General features: G+C 45.6%; 1 protein-coding gene and 1 long non-coding RNA gene across 2 annotated transcripts in view; one reads left to right on the top strand and one right to left on the bottom strand.

Moving 5' to 3' along the window:
• The window catches only part of GSG1L (GSG1 like), a 133,660-nt gene that overhangs the window by 74,966 nt on the left and 34,484 nt on the right, over nucleotides 1-24,210 (top strand). The window contains exon 5 of the mRNA XM_039492046.1: nucleotides 1,384-1,551. Within this exon, the coding sequence (XP_039347980.1) occupies nucleotides 1,384-1,551 (168 nt within the window). The remainder of the gene's footprint in view (nucleotides 1-1,383; nucleotides 1,552-24,210) is intronic.
• Nucleotides 20,588-22,636, bottom strand: LOC120373522. The gene is made up of 2 exons (XR_005585570.1): nucleotides 22,503-22,636; nucleotides 20,588-20,852 (listed from the first exon to the last, which is right to left on the bottom strand). It is a non-coding gene; the product is annotated as an uncharacterized LOC120373522 (long non-coding RNA).

Below are 24,210 nucleotides of genomic sequence, written 5' to 3'. Positions count from 1 at the left end.
AATTAATGAAAATTTTTAAGATCTTTAAGCATAGCTCCAACTACATTGCAATAAAAATCCCATGTACCAAATTTCAGAACTCAGGTCAGCTGACTCAGGCTCCTAGGGCTGGGCAGCAGAGCTAAAAAGAGCAGTGTGGCTCTGAGACCCTGCATATGGGTGGGTGGGTCTACATCACAATTTTATTGCCCCACAACCCAAGCCTGGGAGCAGGAGTCAACTGACCCAGCCTGGCTGCATTGCAGGTCCTTTAGTGCAGTGTAGACATACCCAGAGAAACCTGCCTTGTAGTCTACCCTATAGCTCAGTGCTCTCTCCTGCAGTGTGGGAGATGCCAGTTTAAATCCCACTCCAACCTTAGGCAGCAGAGGGAGCCACATTGTGGTCTCCTACAGTCCAGGTAAGGTCCCCAATTACTGAATTATAAGGTGGGCATCACCTCTTCCTACTGCTGTTTTGTGACTAGCACCAAAGCCCCAAAAATACAAATAAAAACCTGACTAAAACCATTCAATGAATTCATGTCACATTCATGAATAGTTTTAGGTCAACTGAAACTGCATTTTTGGAGAATAAATTATTCATTTGAAAAATGTCACCCCACTCAACTGTGGCATCCATGTTACCAGACAGGACTTCTCAGTGCCAAGGATAATTGTGGCCCAAGTTATCCTGCCTTGCATTAGAGATCAGGCCACAGAGCTGAATGAATAATCACTGTTTCTAGTTCAGTGGACAAAACGAAAAAAACAAAAGACAAAAAACTCACCTTATTTCAGATTAAACAAAACGTTGTTTGATCTGAACTTAAATATTTTTGGATTTTCAGTGTGTTACATTACATCTTGGTATGGAGGTTTTTTTTAATCCTTTAAAAAAATCCAGCTAAAAATTCTTAACAAAATGTCATTTCAAACTAAAAAGTCAAAACATTCTGAAAATGTTGAAATTGTTTTGAATATTTTTTTTATTCAGCTGAATCCACTGACCCAAACTTGTGAATAGTTTTGTTTGACCAAATATATATATTTATTTATTTTTTGGTGAATAAGCTGTTGGCTGATCCAAGCGGTCTAGCTCTAGTCAGAGTTCTCTTGAAGTAAAATGAGTCAAATCTGTTGTTGTAGCCATGTTTGTCCCAGGATGTTGGAGCGACAAGTTGGGTGAGGTGTATCATTTATAGGACCAACTCCTGTCGGTGAAAGCCCAGCTTTTGAGATTACACAAAGTTCTTCTTACATCTTTGTTACTGCACCCATCTTATCTCTCTAATGTGTTGGTCATTCCTGACCATGCTCCATTTGCATGCGTCTCTTGCCTCCAGAAACACAAGGTGGGCTGCTGTCTTAACCCCATTCTGTCTGCTGGTTTTTCTTTCCACAGTCTGGCGTGGGGTTCTTTCACCTGCTGCATGGCTGCCTCAGTCACTACATTGAACTCTTACACTAAGACTGTAATTGAGTTCAGACACAAGCGCAAAATCTTTGAGCAGGGCTTTCGAGAGGAGCAGACCTTCCTAGACCAGGAGGCAATCAAGTACTTCAGAGAAAGGTCAGTGCAGTCAGTCTCTGGGTCAGTGGAGGTTTTTGTGGACTCTACTGCTAGCCTCAGAAAGTCTGGGATCTCACCCACCTCAGTAGATTTGGGTGGAGTCTGAGATACTTGGAGAAGAACCATGTTAAAGAGAAGCCCATAGGATTCTGCTTGACTTGTGTTTTTTTCTTCAATGTTGTGAAGTCCCCACGTGCCACTTCTTATGTCCTCATTAAAGGTGGACTGGCAAGCTCCCTATGGCATGTGTCTGATTTGCAGGCAATGTTGCAAATGGAAGCAAAGACTTTTCTCCTAGTGTGAGTAGCCTGAAAGTCTTACACCAATGCTCAGTGTTTGGTGAAAATGACATTTTCCTTTTGTTTAAAGGAAGCTGCCCCTGCTCTGGGAGCATCTGCTTGCAAAAAGCAATTGAGAATCCAGGTAGTACAGATGCCTAGAAATGGGTTCAGGCCTGCTGGGATTCAATGATGTGATTGGCTTCAATTTGTAAAATGTGTTCTCCATTGCAACAGCCAGACATTGCGCTCTGACCCAGGGTCCAAAATGTGCAGCCTTTGGGAGTAGGGACAACTGCATAATCCACCAGCCTCTCCACCCAGAACACATCAGACCCCCTCATTATTCCACATACTCCCTGAGACACCCACTTACCACCCGTCACCCTCAGCCATGCATGCACACACAGAACTGGTCTTCCTTCCCCTGTACACACACCTCACCTATCAACTCCACCACTTGTGAACACACCCCACTGCCATGGACACCCCCTCTCCATTTCTCACAGCCCTGCCGCACATGCACACCACTTCTCACCCCTGCCACGCACACATCTCCTCATTCTAAGAAGGGTGAAGTCACCCCCCTCCTTCCCCAGCATGTGCCCCAACCACTCTCTCTCACATTAACACATGAGCACTCACAACAAATATGTGATTCCCTTGCTGCCTGCATCCACTGCCCATCTCGCAACCTTCACTCTCCATGCTCACAAATCCACAACTCACCTGACCCCACCACACACAAACACAGCCCATCTTCCCCTGCATACTAACACCCAATGGTTTTCCCAGGAATTGAAATTGGGGGTGGGGTGTTTGAATTTACAGGTCAGGATCAATGAGATATATAAAAGAGATATGAATAAAGTAAATGTTTTGTTAGGATGATGCAAATTTAACATAAGAATAATGCAAGTTACACCAAAACGCATAACAGGTCTAGATTTCTAAAAAATATATAAAATTTAAAAAAAAATTAAATTGACTTTTGAAACGTAAGCCATCATGGTATAAGAGGGAAGTCTTCTCATGGATCAGTAACTGGTTAAAATAACAGAAACAAAGGGTAGGAATAAATTATCAGTTTTCAGAATGGAGAGAGATAAATAGTGGTATCCTTGAGGGGTCAGTACCGGGACCAGTACTGTTCAACATATTCATCTGGAAAAATGGGTAAACAGTGAGGTGGCAAAATTTGCAGATGATACAAAACTATTCAAGATAGTTAAATCCCAGGCAGACTGTGAAGAGTTACAAAGGGATCTCACAAAACTGGGTGACTAGGCAACAAAATGGCAAATGAAATTCAATGTTGATAAATGCAAAGTAATGCACATTGGAAAACAATCTCAACTATACATACAAAATGTTGGCATCTGAATTAGCTGCTACCTCTCAAGAAAGATCTTGGAGTCATTGTGGATAGTTCTCTGAAAACATCCACTCAATGTGCAGCGGCAGTCAAAAAAGCAAACGGAATGTTGGGAATCATTAAGAAAGGGATAGATAATAAGACAGAAAATATCATATTGCGTCTATATAAATCCATGGTATGTGTACACCTTGAATAGTGTGTGCAGATCTGGTCACCCATCCTAAAAATATATATATATTGGAATTGGAAAAGGTACAGAGATGGGCAACTAAAATGATCAGGGGTATGAAACAGGAGGAGAGATTAAAATGACTGGGAATTTTCAGCTTAGAAAAGAGATGACTAAGGGGGATATGAAAGAGGTCTATAAAATCTTGACTGGTGCGAAGAAAGTGAATAAGGAAATGTTATTTAATCCTTCACATAACACAAGAACTAGCAGTCACCCAATGAAATTAATAGGCAGCAGGTTTTAAAAAAAACAAAAGGAAGTACTTCTTCACACAGTATAAAGTCAACCCAGGGAACTCTTTGCCAGGGGATGGTGTGAAGACCAAAACTATAATAGGATTAAAAAAAGAACTAGATAAATTCCTGGAGAATAGGTCCATCAGTGGCTATTAGCCAGGATGGGAGGGCTGCAACACCATGCTCTGAGTGTCCCTAGCCTGTTTGCCAGAAGCTGGAAATGGGCAACAGAGGATGGTCACTTGATGATTACTTGTTCTGTTCATTCCCTCTGAAGCACCAGGCCTTGACCATTGTCAGAAGACAGGATACTGGGCTATATGGACAATTGGTCTGACCCAGTATGACCATTCTTATGTAAAAATTAATTATAATAATAAAAATGTTTAGTACAGAAACTCCCCAACATAATGATCTCTCAAGATAGCAACAATGTGAGATAACAACCTTGGCAAATAATGCATTTTAAAAATCTTGGCCTACTAGGAAACATATTTATATAAGTTTCCATTCCCAGTCACAAATCTAGCATTCTGGAGCAAAGTGACTAAAATATAGTCCAACAAACAAATGTTTATTTAACATGCCCCTCACTTTTCCCTCCACCGCACCCTGCTCACCAATGTTGTCTTTGATCAGTGGAGACTCAGAGGTGCTTTCACATGAGTACACCTCCCAGGTGGAGGACAAGAAGGCACCTTGCTTGTTCCTCCAGCTGCTCACTGTTCGCTCTGGCCACGGCTGTTCGTTGTGCCACCGTTCACTCCACCGCTCTGTTGCCAATGGCCCTGTGCAGTCACCTTCTGCTGCCACCTGCCACTGTGATCTCTGCGAGTTGGTCTCTTGAGGTTCCACCAGCTCTCAGTGATTTCAGCTGAGCTCTCAGTGGGGGAACCTCACTGCTAGTGCAGTCTGGGCTGTCTCTTACACAAAAACACTGTCCCCACAGGAACACTGTCCCCACAACAGGACTAAGCACTTAGACCTGATTGTCAGTGATTTCAGCTGCAGTGGTCACTTAACAGAACAAAAGACTATCTATGGAGCCTAATCAGCTCTGTCTTTAAACAGTGGAGAGGGACAGGTCCCCACCCTCTCTCTTGATGCCTTCAAATCATCACAGGCTAAGTACAGTTCTACTGCCCTTTACTCATACAATAAGAACAACATTTCATCCCCCATTCCCCCCCACATTCAAGTGGTTTGTAACCCAACCCTAGCCAAAATCTATCACTTGGACACAGGGGCGGCTCTAGACATTTTGCCGCCCCAAGCACGGCGGCATGCTGTGGGGGGCGCTCTGCTGGTCACTGGTCCCGCGGCTCCGGTGGACCTCCCGCAGGTGTGCCTGCGGAGGGTCCACTGGTCTCGTGGCTTCACTGAAGCCGTGGGACCAGCGGACCCTCCGCAGGCATGCCGCCAAAGGCACCCTGCTTGCCGCCCTCCCGGCGACCGGCAGAGTGCCCCCCATGGCATGCCGCCCCAAGCACACGCTTGGCGTGCTGGGGCCTGGAGCCGCCCCTGCTTGGACAACACAGCTCTGTTTGCTGGATACCAAGGTAGATTAGGTGTGAATGTAAATATAATCTGGCCCTGAAGCCTTTCCCCGCAGCCCCAGCTCATCACTAGATGTCAGGGAGAGCTCATTTAGACTTTGCTTACAAATCATCATTTGAAATTATTAGGTTGGCCAACAACACCGAAATAAATGCACTGACATCATAAAAAACAGCTGTATAAGGAAGCAAGGAAGCTAGTCTATGTTCATACTTTTCAAATCTATTATACTTTTTCAGATACACATTTTATCATACACTGTATAAGCTTTTAAAGTGTGTATTAATGTTTCAGTTTAAATTCAGATTTCCAAACAGTCACTAAATTGGTATGTAACTAGCTCACAAAACTGGAGGGGGGTGTGTGTTGGGGAAAACACTGCTAACACCTCCCCTCCAACACACACTTTTCCTCCATACACACACTCATCTTTACCCATAAACACATGCACCCATCCCCCTCTGCAAGTGTGCCCACTGCCTATCCCCTCCACACAGTGCTCATCCATATTACCCCACCCATCTACAAACCACCCCCATGCGCTGCAGCCTTCCTTGCATACACCCACTGCTCCTCCTCGCCATACCCCACACACACATCCCATGCATCCTACGTACTGCCTACAAATCACATCCCCCTCCATACCCACTACCCACCTCCCTTCACACACAACCACCATCCATCCACCCCACCCCTGCTACCTATCTCCCTCCATACACAACCACCACCCACTGCCCATTCTTGCAAGCACTCACACACAGCCCATCCTTTTCCAGTAATACACACATCTTCCCACAAACACACACCAGCCTGCCATTCTGGTACACATATAACCATCCCCTCACAACTTGCCATCTTCTCCACACACTCCCACACAAATCACCCATCTCACACACATTCACATGCCATCCAACCCCCTTACCGACACACTGCCCATACTGCCCCCCCACATCACCCAACACAAGCTTCCCATATTCCTTCCCCACACTGCTCATCCTGCCCACAGACACCACACATCTGCCTACATATACATGCTCTACCCATCCCCCCAGACTCTAGACATTTCCCTCCCCCCCCACACACACCATACTCCCCCACACCCCACCCATCCCTTACACACCAAGCATCCCTCTCAACACATCACACAAACCTCCACAAAAACTCTCCTCATCCCTGCCCCGTGCACACACACAACCCATCCCCATATCATGCCTACTACCATATACACACACACTTCTCCTGTCAATCCTCTACAGGCCAAATACACACCATCCCCACACACCCTGCACACACAACCTGTCCCCCAAACAAGTATCATTCTCCATATACACACACCACTCAGTTTAGGTGCATGCTGCCTGTTCCCCTACACACACTGACCCCTTGCAAACAGACCACACATTCCCCCACACAAATACTACCCTTCTCCCAACATACACACTGCCCATCTCCCCTCCCATACACTGCCCCTCTTCCCCACACACAAACCACCCTTCCAACATGCATACCACCCAACCCCACTCCCTAGCCTCTCCTCCAGACACACACTCCATTCATATGCCATATGCATACTTCCCTCACCCTCAACACCTCCCACCATCCCCACGTAACACCCACTGACAGGGTACACATCACCCCCAAAAGCTCACAAGCCACTCACCTGCCCCATGCACTCATATCACCCATTCCCCCCATAGTGCATTCCTCCTCACACACACTGCCCATCCCCCTGCATGCACACTCCACTCACACATCACCCTCACACACACATGCTGTCCATTCCTCTGCCTGCACCCCCCCCCACACCACCTCCTCACACACATGCTGCCCATCCCTCTGCATGCACCCTCCACATGTCACCCCCTCACACACACTTAGGGTGACCAGATGTCCCGATTTTATAGGGACAGTCCCGATTTTGGGGTCTTTTTCTTATACAGGCTCCTATTACCCCCCAATCCCTGCCCCAATTTTTCACACTTGCTCTCTGGTCACCTTACACACACTACCCAGCTCCACCCACCTACAAGTTTCCATTCCACCCTCACACATATCTAGGGGACAGGCTACAGGTACCTAGTGCTCATTCCCCCCCCACACCCCACCTCTTCCCCAGTGTCTATTCCTCTGTATGCAGACTGCCTACCTCCTCACACAACTCCCTACACACAGTGCTCATCCTCCCCCACACAAACACCTAACTCCCACACACACAACCCATGCCCCTTCACACACACCCCCCTAACAGCCCACCTCTTCCTCACATGCACACACACAGCCCATCCTACCAATCCTCCACATACACACAAGCTGCCTATCCCCTGGCATGCACCCTACCTATCTTGCCCCCCCCCATACACTGCCCATTCCCCCTCACACATGCATGTTTGCCCCACACACACCACCCTGTCCCCCTCACACACATTCATTGCCTCCCCCACCTGCCTGTCTATCCCACACACAACCCATTCCTCCCAAACTCATCCATCCCCCCATCCTCCTTCCACCCCATGGCCCATTTCCTCCCACACACCCTCACCAACATGTATTTTCATGTACACACCCATCCTCCCCACACACCACCCATCTCCCTGCACAAACATCAGACATTACCCCCCAAACCACCCATTTCCCCACCAACACACTGCACATCCTGCACAGACACCCCACCCCCAGTATATAGGCATTGCCCAGCTCCCCTGCACGCAGGCCAGCCATCATCCCCCTTGCAAATCACCCACATCCCCTACGCAGTCCTACTTCACCCAACCCCATTGCAAACAGAATCCGTCTCTTCCCCTCCCCACATACTGAGCCCATCCTTCTCCCACACTGAAGCTGCCCATCCCCTTGCATGCTCATCATTCGTTCCACACAGACCAGCCCCATTCCTCACCACAAACACATAGTGCCCATCTCCGGCCACACACTGCTCAGCCAGATACATGCACTGCCCCTTCCTCCTTCCACCCATCCATTGCTCTTCCCCACCCCCCAACCACCACACATACACTCACACAGCCCCTCGCTTGCCATGCTTGTGGCAGATGAAAAAAATCAAAGGAATTCATGTGCCAGCATATCAGCTCCCCACATATATCATCAGCAGGGTTTAATCTAGGACCATTAGATACACAGCACAGACTGCTACCCTTGAGCGAAAAGAGTAACCACATGAGATGGCAGCAGAAATAGGTTGTGATCATCCATAGGTCAGCTGCTATAGAGAATGCTGACTCATCACATCAAACAGTATCAGGACAGCTAAGTGACCAGCTGTGGGTCAAGCGGGGGTGATATATCAGAACTGCCAGCTAGCAACACCGAGCAGACTAGAGTAGCTGCTTTCATTAGCAACCTACAGATCTGCCTTGGGGTCACTCGGTTAGACTGTGGATTTGGCTGGGCACTTAGGACTTGCAGCTAATTATTTCCAGTGACTCATCAGGCTCAGCACTCATCACAAACAATTGGTTACATATGTGAGAATGTCCATACAGCATGGACAAGCACACAGATTTGGCAAACTTTCTGAAAAGCAGGGTGGCTCAGTGGCTGAGATGGAAACCAGCCATATGGGAAAGCTAGGCCCTAGTCCCAGCTCTACTGGAAGTGACCTTATATAACCTCTGTATTATTCTATCTGAAATTGCAGGAATACCTGCCTGCCCCCTCAGGTAGGGCAAAAGGGCTTTGCTATTAAAAAAACCCCACCATGAAATGCCCAGAAATAGTGATGTCAGTCAGTGAAGGAGAGGAGATGTGAACTAATGACCTCCAGGTTCCCTGCTCAGTGTACCTTTCATTAGCTTAAAAGGTATCTGGATGGGGAAAGCTAACAAACAGGCTGCTCAGCAAGGCATGGGAGCACATGTTTGGAAGCGGTGCACTTTCCCATAGGTGAAAAGATATTTTGATGGCAGAGAGCAGGAGGGGAATGAGCCATTTTTGTCCTGGCTGGAGGCCTGGTTCTTTCCAAACACTGGAGCTGCCTCAGCAGGGCCAGGCAGCATGCTTAATGCCGATGGACTGTGCAGAGATTTTGGCAGCAAACCTATGACAACTTCTACTCAGCCAGTACAAATGGTGATTTTCTGAGGCTTATAACTTGGCCACATTTAGTTGTGTTTTATGAGAACAGTTAAAGGCCCCTCTCTGACATCAATTTACAAGCCAATTTACAAGCTCCAGAAGTGCTAGAGCTCTTTTTAAAAACTGGTCATAAAAAAGTTAGTATTGTCAAATTAAGTTTTGGTGAGTCTTCCTGGAAAAATTCACCCCAAGATAGAGAACAAGAATGGAAATTTTTTCCTGACCTGTTAAAGTGTGGCAGAGTTATAAGCGATTAAAAATGGGATTATAATGGGAAGTGTTAAGCAATTTCATATAGCATCACTAGCAGTCCTTCCTGCATGATAAATAGAGCAAGTCAATTGCATAGCAGACTAACAATTCTAACCCTTGCATGTTTGTTTGGATGGTGCTTTTTATCCCATTTGTAGCAGAACATTAGAAATGTTGAACTTTCCTTAATGCTCAAAGTTCCAACGTTGCTGTTTCTCCTCCTCCAAAATCCAAGATGCTTCAAGTTTGCAGAAGAAAGCAATAGTCTACTTAATCTTTTAGTGGGACATCTCTTGGTGTGGGGACCCCCTAGCTGTAGGTATTGCTCTCCAATCAAAAGTTCACTGGACTGGGAATGTGGGTTTGGGTGGCCTTTCAGGAGGCACTCTGGAGGAAGAGCAGGAATGTGCGTGTGACTACACCAGAACTACTAAATACATCACACCCTGTGCTTGAAGCAGACATTTTACTTCTAGGTCTCCTCCCTACATTCAGGGCATGCTCCCCAAACCAGTCTGTTGGTGTTTATAATGGCAAAGGTGTTCATGAAACCATGTAGCCATCTCTCATTTAATAGCCTCATTCTCCCCTATATGGGATGACTTCTTTAGGGGAGAAGGAGGTTTTTCCTCTAGCCAGAGCACACTGGCCATCCTGCTGTATGCCTGGCTCAGTACTGGATGTTCAGATGTTCCTGCCTGGGAAGATCAGAACCTGGATGAAGATTTGTTCCAGGGTTTTTGACAGGGGGCTTTTATCTCATCATGCTTTGGGTTTGTCATAAGTAGTTAGTTAAGGGTTAAGGTCTACCTGTAAAGGGTTAACACAGACCTGGTGAAACACCTGACCAAAGGACCAATCAGGGAAGAGAATTTGAAAATCCCAGAGAGCGGGAACTTGGGTCTCTGTGTTCTTTGTTCTGAGTTCTTAGCCGTCTGGAACTACACCAGTCATCTTTCTGAACTAATTTCTTCTATTCAAGCTAGTGAGTATTAGAAGAACTGGGTAATTTCATATAAGAATCCTGTGTCTGCAATTCTGTGTGTTTGCATTGATTATTCGTAATTTTGCCTGTATTGTTTGTACTGAGGGAAAGGGAGAAATTTCTCCAGGGATTAATAAGATTAGACCCTATGAATGTCTATCTTGGATTCATAGAGATTGTGTATTTTTCTCTTCTTTTATTCTTTTAATAAACTCTTTTAAGTTCAGGACTGGCTAAGTTCCTTACCTGTGGATTCAGGAAGGAAGTTAGGCGCCACTCTGTGGAGACAAGGATTGTCTCCAAGCAGAGAGAGAGCAGGAGAGGAGGGGGAAGTGGGCTGCTTCCTGTGTGTAGAGATTCAAGGGATTTGAATCTGCCCCCCAGGGAAGCTTGGGGGACAGGCCGTGCGTCAGACACGTTAACCTGACTGGTGGCAGCGAGAGGAATCCTACCTAAGGGTTAGGGTGGGGAGAATAGAACCCACAAGCTCACAGTGGGGGTGAGATCCCATGACATGGTGGCAGCGGAGTTTCGAACCCATTGTTAGAAGAAATCTTCAGCCAGGTTGGCTGGAGGGAATTGAGTTTCCAGCAGGCTTTGTTGGAAGCAGTTTTTCTTTTGGGTTGCTTGGACAGGCAGCTTGAGGAAAAAGCAGTTTTCTTTCTGGTGGCATAGAAAAGCACCTTGAGGAAAAGAAAGTGTGTGCATTCCTTAGGTGGGGAAGTGCCCTCACAGGTTTGCTGGGGAGATAAGGAATCTCAAGACAGAGGTTTTAGCTCTGGTTGCAAGGAGGTGTGTCCCTCCTTTGTGTGATCAGGATTCCTTGGGTGGGGAGTGCTCTCATCCCGTCCAACAGGGAAAACAGGTTTGGAGGAGAGAAAGCTCCTGAAGCCAGTTTTTTTCCTGTGACTTTTGAAATGCAGAAGCCAGGAAGCCACTGAGATTTTCACTAGTCTTTAGAGAGACAGAGAGTTTTCTAGATTTTCCTATTGCTCAGTACAGAACAATAGAGAGTTGCAACACACAATTTGCTATACACAGGATTAATTACCCTTTCTTTACTCAAGTTATCATAATGTCCAGCACCCCAAGGCACAGATATGACGGAAACAAGTGACCAACTAGAGCTTGCTCGATTGCAAATAAAAATCCTGGAAGCCAAAGAGAGAGAACACCAGATGGCCATGGCAGCCATGGAGGCAGACCAGAAAGCCAGAGAGGCAGACCACATCAGACAAATGGAATTAAGAGAGAAAGATCTGGAAATCCAGAGGCAGGCTCTGGAAGTAGAACAGGCTAAGCAGCATAATCCACCACCCCATCCACCTACTGATCAAACTACAGGGCAGGTGATGATGTTGAGGCCTTTTAGAAAACTTTGAGAGGGCCTGTATTGATACCGCCTTCCTAAAGACCAATACATGATGGAGCTGAGGTCACAGCTCAGCGGACAATTATCCCTTGTGGCAGCTGAAATGCCTAGAGACCAGATGGACGACTTTCCACTGTTCCTAACCAAGGCCAGACTCAGAATGGGCATCACCCTGATCACGCCAGAGCCCAGAAATGGAAACCAGAGATGTCATTTCCAGAGCACGCTGCTTACCTGGAAAAACACTATTTCTCATGGATATCAGGATCCAAGGTTAAGGAGCTAGACGACCTACACCTCCTGATGATGATGGAGCAGTTCCTAGATGGTGTTCCTGAGAACATTAGACGCTACATCCAAGATGGTAAACCAAAAACTCTCACTGAGGCAGGAGAGATTGGAGCCAGATGGATGGCATCGGAACACAAAAAAAGCTACTGCCAAAAGGAGCGAATCACACAAGGTACCCACCGAGACTAAACCTTACCATCGAGGGCCAATCAAGCCCACACCTACAACCCAAGCACAGTCACACCCTACCTCTTCTTCTACCTCACCAGTTTCCAGTAAACCAACACAACCCCGTGACCCATCAAGTGGGCGATGTTTTGGATGCAATGAACTGGGGCATATCAAAGCCAAATGCCCAAAGAACCTGAACCGGGTCCAACTCCTTGCACCTGCACACCAAGGAAACCCGCAATTAGATATCTCTCAAATACCCATATGCTTTAGGGAAACTATTAGAGTGGACGGAAAGGAAGTTATCGCATGGAGAGACACTGCAGCACATGTGTCAGCTATCCACAAACCTTCGTGGACCCCAAATTCATCAACCCGAAAACCAAAGTGACAGTTCGCCTTCATGTCAAAACCTGTAACATTACCTACAGTCGTTTACCTGTCCAGTACATGGGCTGGTCAGGGATGTGGACTTTTGCTGTCTATGACAATTATTCTGTCCCCATGATTCTGGGCAACCACTTGGCCCATCACGTTGAGCCGCCAGAAACAGAGGGAGTGGTTACACGCAGCCTAGCCAGACGAGCTGCTGCACCCATCCCTGTTCCTGAGCCATCCACAGAGACCCAGACAGACGTGGTGGAACCGGATCCCATGCCAACACCGACAGCAGCCATAGTTCATCCAGTCCCAGAACCGAACTGGAAGGGCACCCAGCGCCAGCACCGGCGCCAGCTATTACAACTCCACCGCCAGAGGGGCCTGCACTGGACAAACCAGCAGACAACCCTACCCTAGAGGCTCAGCCGGAGCCTGAAATAACACCTCGTGGACCAGCGGAGAGCGGTTCACAGTCAACAGAAACAATCTCATCACCTACATCACTTCCAGAGGAACTGGTGTCTCCCGCCTCAAGGGAACAGTTCCAGACAGAGCAGGAAGCCGATGACAGCCTCAAGAAAGCATGGGCGGCACGCAGCAACCCACCGCCTCTCAGCTCCACTAACCGATCGGACCAAGGACTTTTATACAAGGAAAGTCTTTATGGTGGACACCAGGAGGGCTGGCATCCTCAAAACGGTTGCTAGTTCTGATCATCCCAGTGGCCATGCTGGGGTGAACCGAAGCAAAGACAGGTTGGGAAGGTCCTTCGACTGGGAGGGGATGGGCAAGCCAGTATGTCCGGTCTTGTGAGGTATGCCAAAAGGTAGGAAAACCTCAAGACCAGGTCAAGGCCCCTCTCCAGCCACTTCCCATAATTGAGGTCCCATTTCAGCGAGTAGCTGTGGATATTATGGGTCCTTTCCCAAAAAGAGGAAAGCAGTACATACTGACTTTTGTGGACTTTGCTACCAGATGGGCAGTAGCTCTAGGCAACACCAGGGCTCAAACTGTGTGCCAGGCCTTAACTGACATTTTACCAGGGTGGGTTGGCCCTCTGAAATTCTTACAGATTCGGGAACAAATTTCCTATCAGGGACCATGAAAGACCTGTGGGAAACTCATGGGGTGCATCATTCCACCACCAAACTAATGGCCTAGTGGAAAGGTTTAATGGAACATTGGCAATGAACACTCCAATAATTGGGATCTAGTGTTACAACAGTTGCTGTTTGCCTACAGGGCTGTTCCACATCCCAGTTTAGGATTCTCACCATTCGAGCTGGTATATGGCCATGAGGTTAAGGGGCCATTACAGCTGGTAAGCAGCAATGGGAGGGGTTTACACCTCCTCCAGGGACTAACATTCTGGACTTTGTAAGCAACCTTCAAAACACCCTCCGAGACTCTTGGGCCCTTGCTCGAGAGAACTTAAGAGATGAGCAAAAGGTCTGGTATGATCGACATGCCAAGGAGCGGTCCTTCAAGGTAGGAGACCAGGTCATGGTCTTGAAGGCGCAACAGGCCCATAAGATGGTGGTCCAGGAGCGCCTGGGAGCTGTTAACTACCTCATAACATTCCCTGATTCCTCTTTAAAGCCTAAAGTGTTTCATGTTAACTCTCTAAAGCCCTTTTATCCCAGAGAATTACAGGTCTGTCACTTTACAGTTCAGGAAGGAGATGACACCGAGTGGCCTGAAGGTGTCTACTACGAAGGTAAAAGAAATGGTGGTGTGGAAGAGGTGACCCTCTCCACAACCCTGCAACGTCTGCAGCGGCAACAGATCAAGGAGCTGTGCACTCACTTCGCGCCCTTGTTCTCAGCCAACCCAGGACGGACTGAGCAAACCTGCCACTCCATTGACACAGGTAATGCTCACCCGATTAGGACCCCAGCCTACAGGGTGTCACCTCATGCCAAAGTTGCTATTAAACAGGAGATTGACAACATGTTGGAGATGGGTATCATCCGCCCTTCTACCAGTGCATGGGCATCTCCAGTGATTCTGGTTCCCAAACCAGATGGGGAAATACGCTTTTGTGTGGACTACCGTAAGCTCAATGCTGTAACTCGTCCAGACAACTATCCAATGCCACGCACTGATGAGCTATTGGAAAAGTTGGGACGTGCCCAGTTCATCTCTACCATTGATTTAACCAAGGGATACTGGCAGGTACCACTAGATGAACCCGCCAGGAAAAATCTGCCTTCATCACCCATGCAGGGGTGTATGAGTTTACTGTGCTTCCATTCGAATGCACCTGCCACCTTCCAAAGGCTGGTGGATGGTCTACTAGCAGGATTGGAAGACTGTGCAGTTGCATACCTCGATGATGTGGCCATTTTCTCTGATTCATGGCCTGAACACCTAGAACATTTGAAAACGGTTTTTGAGCGCATCAGGCAGGCAGGACTAACTGTTAAGGCCAAAAAGTGTCAAATAGGCCAAAACAGAGTGACTTACCTAGGACACCAGGTGGGTCAAGGAATCATCAACCCCTACAGGCCAAGGTGGAGGCTATCCAACAGTGGCCTGTCTCAAAGAAACAGGTCCAATCCTTCTTAGGTTTGGCGATATTACAGGGCGATTTGTACCACACTACAGCCAAATCGCTGCTCCACTAACTGATCTGACCAGGAAAACCCAGCCAAATGCAGTTAAGTGGACTGATGAGTGTCAGGAAGCCTTTATCCAGCTTAGGCGATGCTCATGTCTGACCCTGTATTAAGGGCGGACTTTGACAAACCCTTCCTAGTTACCACTGATGCATCTGTACTAATGCAGGACGGACCGGATCACAACTTCCATCCTGTCGTGTTTCTCAGCAAGAAGCTGTCTGAGAGGGAAAGCCACTGGTCCGTCAGTGAAAAGACTGTTACGCCATTGTGTATGCCTTGGAAAAGCTCGCCCATACCTTTGGGGACGGCAGTTCCAGCTACAAACCGATCATGCTGCACTAAAGTGGCTTCATACTAACAAGGGAAACAACAAAAACTTATCAGATGGAGTTTAGCTCTCCAAGACTTTGATTTTGAAATTCAACACATTTCAGGAGCTTCCAACAAAGTTGCTGATGCACTCTCTCGTGACAGTTTCCCAGAATCTAGTGGCTAAAAAGTGTTCTTTACATGTTATATGCTTAGTAGTATATGTAATAGTGCATGTGTTTATTACTCTGTTGGTTTTGCAGTTTAGGAGGAAATCACCGCCACTGCTCCCACTGTTGGTGATTTGGGGGGCGTGTCATAAGTAGTTAGTTAAGGGTTAAGGTCTACCTGTAAAGGGTTAACACAGACCTGGTGAAACACCTGACCAAAGGACCAATCAGGGAAGAGAATTTGAAAATCCCAGAGCGGAGGGAACTTGGGTCTCTGTGTTCTTTGTTCTGAGTTCTTAGCCGTCTGGAACTACACCAGTCTAAACCAAGTCTGCTCATCTTTCTGAACTAATTTCTTCTATTCAAGCTAGTGAGTATTAGAAGAACTGGGTAATTTCATATAAGAATCCTGTGTCTGCAATTCTGTGTGTTTGCATTGATTATTCGTAATTTTGCCTGTATTGTTTGTACTGAGGGAAAGGGAGAAATTTCTCCAGGGATTAATAAGATTAGACCCTATGAATGTCTATCTTGGATTCATAGAGATTGTGTATTTTTCTCTTCTTTCTTTTATTCTTTTAATAAACTCTTTTAAGTTCAGGACTTGGCTAAGTTCCTTACCTGTGGATTCAGGGGAAGGAAGCTAGGCGCCACTCTGTGGAGACAAGGATTGTCTCCAAGCAGAGAGAGAGCAGGAGAGGGAGGGGGGAAGTGGGCTGCTTCCCTGTGTGTAGAGATTCAAGGGATTTGAATCTGGGTCCCAGGGGAAGCTTGGGGACAGGCCAGACACGTTAACCTGACTGGTGGCAGCGAGAAGGAATCCTACCCTAAGGGTTAGGGTGGGGGGAGAATACCTGCGGGTCCCCTCTTTGAACCCACAAGCTCAAAGTGGGGGTGAGATCCCATGACAGGGTTGTACAGTATTATGAAGATATTAGGAGACAAAAAACACATATCACAATTAAGACCACTCAATCCTGCAGCCACACCCCCAAGTACTTCCACACTGCATGCAACCCAACACTCCTGTTCCACACTCAGACCACACCACACATGCCTTGCAAACCCAGCCCCACCCACCACATACACACACCTCTACATGGCCAGACACACCCACATTACACACATGCCCTGCAGACCCAGCCTTCCCCCTCCACACACAAACCCTCCCATACCACATATGTGCCCACTACACACATGCCACTCTATACACCCTCCAGACCCAGACAACCCCCTTCACACACATGCCCCACCATACTCACCCCAAACACTGCCCAACCCCTCTGCATCCTCCAGACCCAAACCACCTCTTCCATATACAAATATCCCACCTTACACCCAAACATCTCACACTCCCTCCAGAATCAGACAATTCTCCTTCTCACATCTCACCACATACCCCAAACACTCCCACATCTCATAAAACAGAATGCTAGACATGTAGGGCTGGAAGGCACCTAGAGAGGTCATCTAGTCAAGTCCCCTGCGCGGAGGCAGGACCAAATAAATCTAGACCATCCCTGACAGGTGTTTGTCTAACCTGCTCTTAAAAACCTCCAGTGACAAGGATTTCACAACCTCCCTTGGAAGCCTATTCCAGAGCTTAGCTGCCTTTGCTGTGTTGGTATTTCCAATCCCTAACATATAGTTAAAGCTTTTCCTAACTATATGCAATCCCCCCACACAAACACTCACACCCCCTTCCTAGCACATACACATCCCAGAAGACATATCCTCCGCACACGCTTACCCTGCCACAAGCGCTCCTTATACAGGTGTTGGGATAATTACAATCATGTAATTTTTTTACCATTAAGTTACTATATGTACTGAGCCTCAATGTCACCTTAATTTCTTTTTATTTTAAAGTATTAAAAAAATTCATGTGGATGCTGAACAAGAAACCCAAAGAGAATGTAACCATGTGATATTTCTAATAACCTGAAGAGACACAGTAATTAATCTGAAATCACTTGTTTTTAGTTGTAACTTTTATTGCCAGATTCACCAGGATGCTCTGGATAATTTCTGCCAGTCAGGAGCAATGCAAAACAGCCAGCATGTACTGGCTAGTTACTTTGGGTTCACAGATGCTTTGTACCACCGGAAGAGCAAAAAATCAGTCAGTGTGCACCCCTTTCCCCACACCTCCTCTAGCCCTTCCTCTCATCTGTACACATAGACATGCCTCAAATTCTCCCTCCCTCCCGCACTTCCTACATTCCTCTGCATACACCCCCTCAAATTCCTGTTTACTCCTGCACCCCCTGCTCCATTCCCTTATGCACACATTCACCAAATTATCCCTTCCTCCTGTTTCCTCTCAAATTCTCTGCATGCATGTGTGCACACAGTTTTTCCCACCTGTCCCCACATTCCCCCCGCACAGATGCACATGAACACACATGTACACCCTCTAGTTTCTCTCCCTCCACTCATTTTCTGTTGAACAGACCTAGTGCAACGAAGTGAAAAGAAATATTAACGATTAAATGTCATGTTTTCCCATTTTTCTGCATAATGGATGTTTATCTTTAACAGGGCTGGAAAAAAAATAAAGATCGCATCCATTTTGAAAGAGCAATTATTTGTAGAATTCTCTATTTTGCAACTAGAGTTGGGTAAATAATGGATTTTTATGGTTTGCCAATTCTGAACAATCAAAAATATATGTATTTGTTTTACATCAAACCAGCAAACTTACTTTTTCAAACAAAAAAGCTAAAAAATGTTTGTTTTGGGTCAAATTAAGTTTTGTTTTGACAAAAACAAAAAACCAATTTTGACAATTAAATTTTTTTAATGTTTTTATTAAGCTAAAGGAAATTTTGAAACAAAGTCATTTAAAAAAATCAAAATGTTTCATTTTGAAATGTCAAAAACAAACATTTAGTTCTCTGGGAGAGTAGGGGGGCATTTGGTTTGGGTATTTTAGGTTCTTTTCCCTGACCAAAAAAGTTAAGAGAAAACAAATTTGCAAAATGTTTTGGTGTCATCAAATCTGTTATTCATTAAAAAAAGTTTAATGTGAAAATTTTTCCCCAGCTTTAATTGCAACATTATTCTTTAGCCCCTGCTGAAGACAAAACTGTCAGTTATGAATAAAGGCAAAATCACTATTAACTTTACATATTTGAAGAGTCTGTTATTTCATTACTGAGATCTCTGGGGTGGGCAGGGGGAAGATCTGACAGTTGAGTGCTAAGTTTCTTAAGGGACCTATTTTCTAATTAGTTTTAACTCAAACTAAAACAGATTTACTTGCACGTTATCAGAAAATTCATTTTATATGCAAAGAGGAAACGCTGTGCATTTATGGAGGATATGTCTATTTTTCGTGGTTGCATCCCTGCTCTAAGTACAAAACTCAGCTCAGTCATAACTATGAAGCTGGGAGCAGTGCTTCCATAATTACATAGTTCTGGAAGCCTTAGCCAAGTTGTTTGTCCTTGGGCTGTGCATGCAAAGCTTTAGACACTTTGGAATAAACACTAAGGGGGAGATTTTCAACAGCACAAATAGGAGTTAAGCCAAACTGACCTTTGTACTTTTGAAAATTTCCACCAATGCTCCCAAAATGGAAGTGACAGGATGGCGAGAAAGCCTAAAGCAAAAATTAAATTAGGAGCTACTCAGAATTCTAAAGATTAGATATTACTGCAAAGTCTAGTGTCCCAGGTGCTCCCAGATTTTATAAATAGGAGGGTCACAATGAAGTAAAGGGCATAAAATGTTGAGCTCAAGCCAACATTTTCAAAGCAGAAGAACCTTCTAAGCAAAGCAAATTCTCCCTGCATAAAGCAAGATGCCTCCTGGGAGTGAAAGCTCTAGGAATGTTCAGAATGGAACAGCTAATTGAGTATTTCACTTATGCCGCTCTAGGCGGTGTGCAACTCTAGGAGGACTCCAGCAATGGAGAGAACTATTCCACTAGGTTCCACCAACTTTACAATCCAGCCTGGTTATATTACCAGATATCATGAAAACTCTCCTAACCTATTTCCTAGTCTGTCTGTGCCATACTTGGATTCACAGCATTTCTCTGCTCTGGTCTTTCCTCTGATTCCAAATACCAATAAAAGGTTCCCACTATCCCTTTGTCATGGGGCCATCCCTTGAGAGTCTTTTCAGGACTTAATCACAGACCACAACCACTCCGGGTCTCCTTCATCAGCACCCTGTTTTACTGTATTCTTCCAGCAGGCCACCGCCAGTAGTGTTACATGTATTTACATTGCACAGGTAGTTTCCCCATTTGCTTCTAGGGACAGGCACAATACTAACAGCAACCAGTGCTGTCTCTCTGCCTTGCTTCAGGCTCCCTCCTCTTTAGCCCATCTTTCATGTCAATTTATATAATCCCACCTGCTGGGATTGCTTCCCTGTCAATTAGCCTTTCCACTGTAGCTCTACTCAGTTAATTGACGCCCTCTGTCAACTACCTGTCTTCCAATTAAGTCCCAATTAATATATACAGGTGGGTATTAGAGTGACAGGGTGATGAGTTAGCTTCTTACTCAGCGTACCCTGTTACAATCCTTCATAATAGACATCCTTTCCTGTAAAAGAAGTTACAGGGCTCTGTTTATTGTTGTGACTATTACAATGCAACTAGGCCTACCATGAAGTATTGGTTCTCATGCTGTGGGTAACATAAAGGTGGGGTCTTTAATAGAAATTGAAGTCTGCTCATTGGTTTGCAAAAACAAGCTCAGAACCCAATGGACTGTCCTCTGCAGACCACATTCTATCACTGGTTAGAATGTCATTAGTTTAGAGTTTGGAAAGGGGTCTTCATACCATGTTGCTTTCATTTTTGTAGATGTATCTATATGATTTGTATTAACATGATCCTCCTACTGGGCAGAAAAGGGACATGGTCTGTCCACAGGCTCTCTCGTATATTTCAACAATGTGGTATTTGTCAAATGTGTCCAGTTAAGGTGACAAAGTTGAACCATCGTAACTCACATAGCCTGCAAAAAAAGATACAGGATCAGATACTCAGCTGGTGTAGAACAGTGTAACGCCACTGACTTTAATGGCATTACTACCATTTACACAAGCTGAGAGTCTGGCCTAGAAGCTCCTCAAGATTTAATAAAGCAATAAAGAGTGGGTTTTCTCTCATTTATATTCATGCATACTCCCCTCAGACAACTACCTCCAAAATAATGCCTAGAGCAGATCTTTAAAAAACCATCTAGTCTTGATTTTAAATTTGTCAGTGATGGAGAATCCACCTCAACCCTTGGCAAAATGTCCAGTGGTTAATTGTCCTCACTGCTAAAAAATGTACACCTTATTTCCAGTCTGATTTTGTCTAGATTCAGCTTCCAGGCATTGGATCATGTTATACCTGTCTCTGCTAGACTGAAGAGCCAATTATCAAATATTTGTTCTCCATGCAGGTACTTATAGACTAATCAAGTCATTCCTTCATCTTCTCTTTGATAAGGTAAATAGACGGAGCAACTTTCAATTGGGGAAGTTCTCTAGACTGTATGATGCAGAAGGTCAGAGTAGATGATTATAATGGCCCTTCTGGGCTTAAAAATCTATGAACTTTCCTGTGGCTCAAGTTTCTTATTTGTAAGAATGTGCCTCACATGGCACTTTACATTTACCTGATGTTTTCCCAGCTGTAGCTGTCAAATCACCTGAGAAATGGGAGCATGCAGGACTTGACCCATTTTACAGACAGACTATGCATATAGATTACAATACATTTTTCTGAGGCACAGTGATGCAATGGATAACTTTAAGCAACTAAATTTGAAATGTTTAGTGTTAAGTTATCTGTAAAATGGGGATAAGGAAAGTGCAGGTTGTAGTTTTTCCCATTCTCCTCATACACCCAAATGACTGAACGCTTTTGCGCAAACTTCCGAAAAGAAAAGAAAAAAAATCACCTTCTGGCAGAGACCACTGAAGCCTTGTCTACACTACAGAGGAAATTCAATCTAAGCTACACAATTTGAGTTATGTGAATAGCATAACTCAAATCGACATAGCTTAGACCTACTTACCATGGGGTCCACGCTACACAATGTTAATGGGAGACGCTCTCCCATTGATGCTCCCTACTCTTCCCCATCCAGTGGAGTACAGGAGTCAATGGGAGAGCGATCTGCAGTTGATTTAGTGGGTCTTCACTAGACCTGCTAAATTGACTGCCAATCACCACTCATTGACCAATCAGTCACCACTGATTGATCCCCCGGTAAGTGTAGATAAGCCCTGAGTAAAAGAAGATGTTAATAAATTGGGGAGGGTTCAGGAAAGAGTCACAAGAATGATTAAAGGACTAGAAAACTTGTGTTATAGTGTGTGATGAGTCTCACTCATCACTGCAGCACCTCCTGCCAGCTGTCATGGGAATTAGCTCTGCTCACCAGAGCAGCCTCCTCTGGTGGTGCCTTAACACCATCACTTTTGTTCCAGGACCCACACCACTCTCAGGACTGCAGGATCCACTTCAGTGACACTGCCTGCCATGCCATACTTTATGTTCCCCCCTTCTGGGGCATTTGCAATCTCTGTCCCACCACTACCACAGTGGCAATTGCAGTCCATTGTCCCAGGGCTGCTTCCCATGCAGCTCCAACACCCTCTTCTGCCCTTACCTCAGGGTCTCAGCCTGCGGGCCCTAGCAGATAGCCAGGAGCTCTCTTTAGCTCCCTGGGTCCCTGACTGCAGCACTGCTCTCTCCCAAGTGCTGGTGCCCCCTTCCTCCTGCTAGAAGCCTGGTCTTCTCCCCTCAAGCTCCAGTCAGCTACTGAACTCTGCTCTGTCATGCAGCCTTTCTTATATGAGCCTGCCGGGCCATGATTGGCTACTCCTCTCAGCCTCTTTCTAATTGGCTGCCTCTGGCACAGTCTCCATAGGGCTGCTTTTAACCCCTTTTCTGCCAGTGAGGGGCAGCTGCCCCTCCACACAGTGATAGACTCAAGAAGCTCAATTTATTTAGCTTAACAAAGAGAAGGTTAAGGAGTGACTTAATTACAGTCTATGGGGAACAAATATTTAATAATTGGCTCTTTAGTCTAGGAAATAAAGGTCTAACATGATCCAATGGCTGCAGGTTGAAGCTAGACAAATTCAAACAGGAAATAAGGGGTACATTTTTTAGCAGAACAGTTTACCAAGGGTGGTGGTGGATGCTCCATCATGGCCCTTCTTAAATCAAGATTGTCTGTTTTTCTAAAATATCTGCTCTAGGAATTATTTTGGGACAGTTCTCTGGCCTATGTTGTACAGGAAGTCAAACTAAATGGGCACAGTGGTCCCTTCTGGCCTTGGAATCTATGGAATTCTAGCCTCATTGAAGGTGATGTCAAAAGTCTCACTGATTCCAGTGGAGCCAGGATTTCACCCTGAGTCTGGGAAATTTCAGCCCAAAAGGTTACAGGTTTGGAACATTCTGAACAATTGGAAACAAACATTAGAGTTGAAAGCATTCTGTAAACCACTAGAGAGTTTTCTCCTGTTCCCTTTATAATAATTACCTTCCAATATGACCATTTCCTATAGTCTCATGTGCATGTAGCATTTTTTCTTATTGTGTAGGCTCTTAAGGAAAAATTACTAATGTACTGTAATCCCTATTGTTTGCAATAGCTTCAGGTGTGTGCACAACCAGATGTGAAGATTCTGGCCAAGAGTTTCAAAAGAGATGCTTAAGGTTTGGCTCTAGTGTCTATGTTTAAGCATCTAAATAAATTCCCTGATTTTCAAAAATATTGAGCACCCAGTAGCTGCCATTGACAGTACAAATGATCAAGAATTTCAAATCTGATTATTCGCCTCCTATTGGCACACAAGGTACAAGTGCAAAGTTCTGCCTTGGATTTATTCTGTACTTTATTCTGCAATGCATGGAAGGGAACATCCGCAGAGCTGTTCCTTCTGGAAAGTTACATGGACTGGCATTTAAATGGTGTAGCATTAACATACCCACTTCCAGCACATGTACTGTACAATGTTAGTTCCTGCTGCTTAGATTCATCATGAAGAGTGAGAGAATGGGAGAGACGCAGCCCTGACCCCCACCCCCATTCCCATTCCCATTCCCCCTGGCCTCTGTACATAAGCTTTCCCCTGAGAAGGGCAAAGCCAATGGAAACAAGTCCCTCCTGAGACCATTAGGATCACCGTAAAGGGCCTGGCTGGCTGTAGATGGAGGAGCCCAGGTACGTTGTGCTCTTATTGATTTTGACCCTTCCTTTCTGTACATTTGGGAACAGCTGTTGTTTCTGTTAAAGATGCTACTTCTATATTCTCTTTTCCAGGACAAAGGAGGAGAGGGATGAGGATGGGGATCTGAGGTTACAG

The sequence above is a fragment of the Mauremys reevesii genome, linkage group 10 (assembly GCF_016161935.1).
Source record: "Mauremys reevesii isolate NIE-2019 linkage group 10, ASM1616193v1, whole genome shotgun sequence".
Lineage (NCBI taxonomy): Eukaryota > Metazoa > Chordata > Testudines > Geoemydidae > Mauremys > Mauremys reevesii.
Note: the sequence above shows the minus strand (reverse complement) of the source record. Positions and strands in the feature narration are given on the sequence as shown.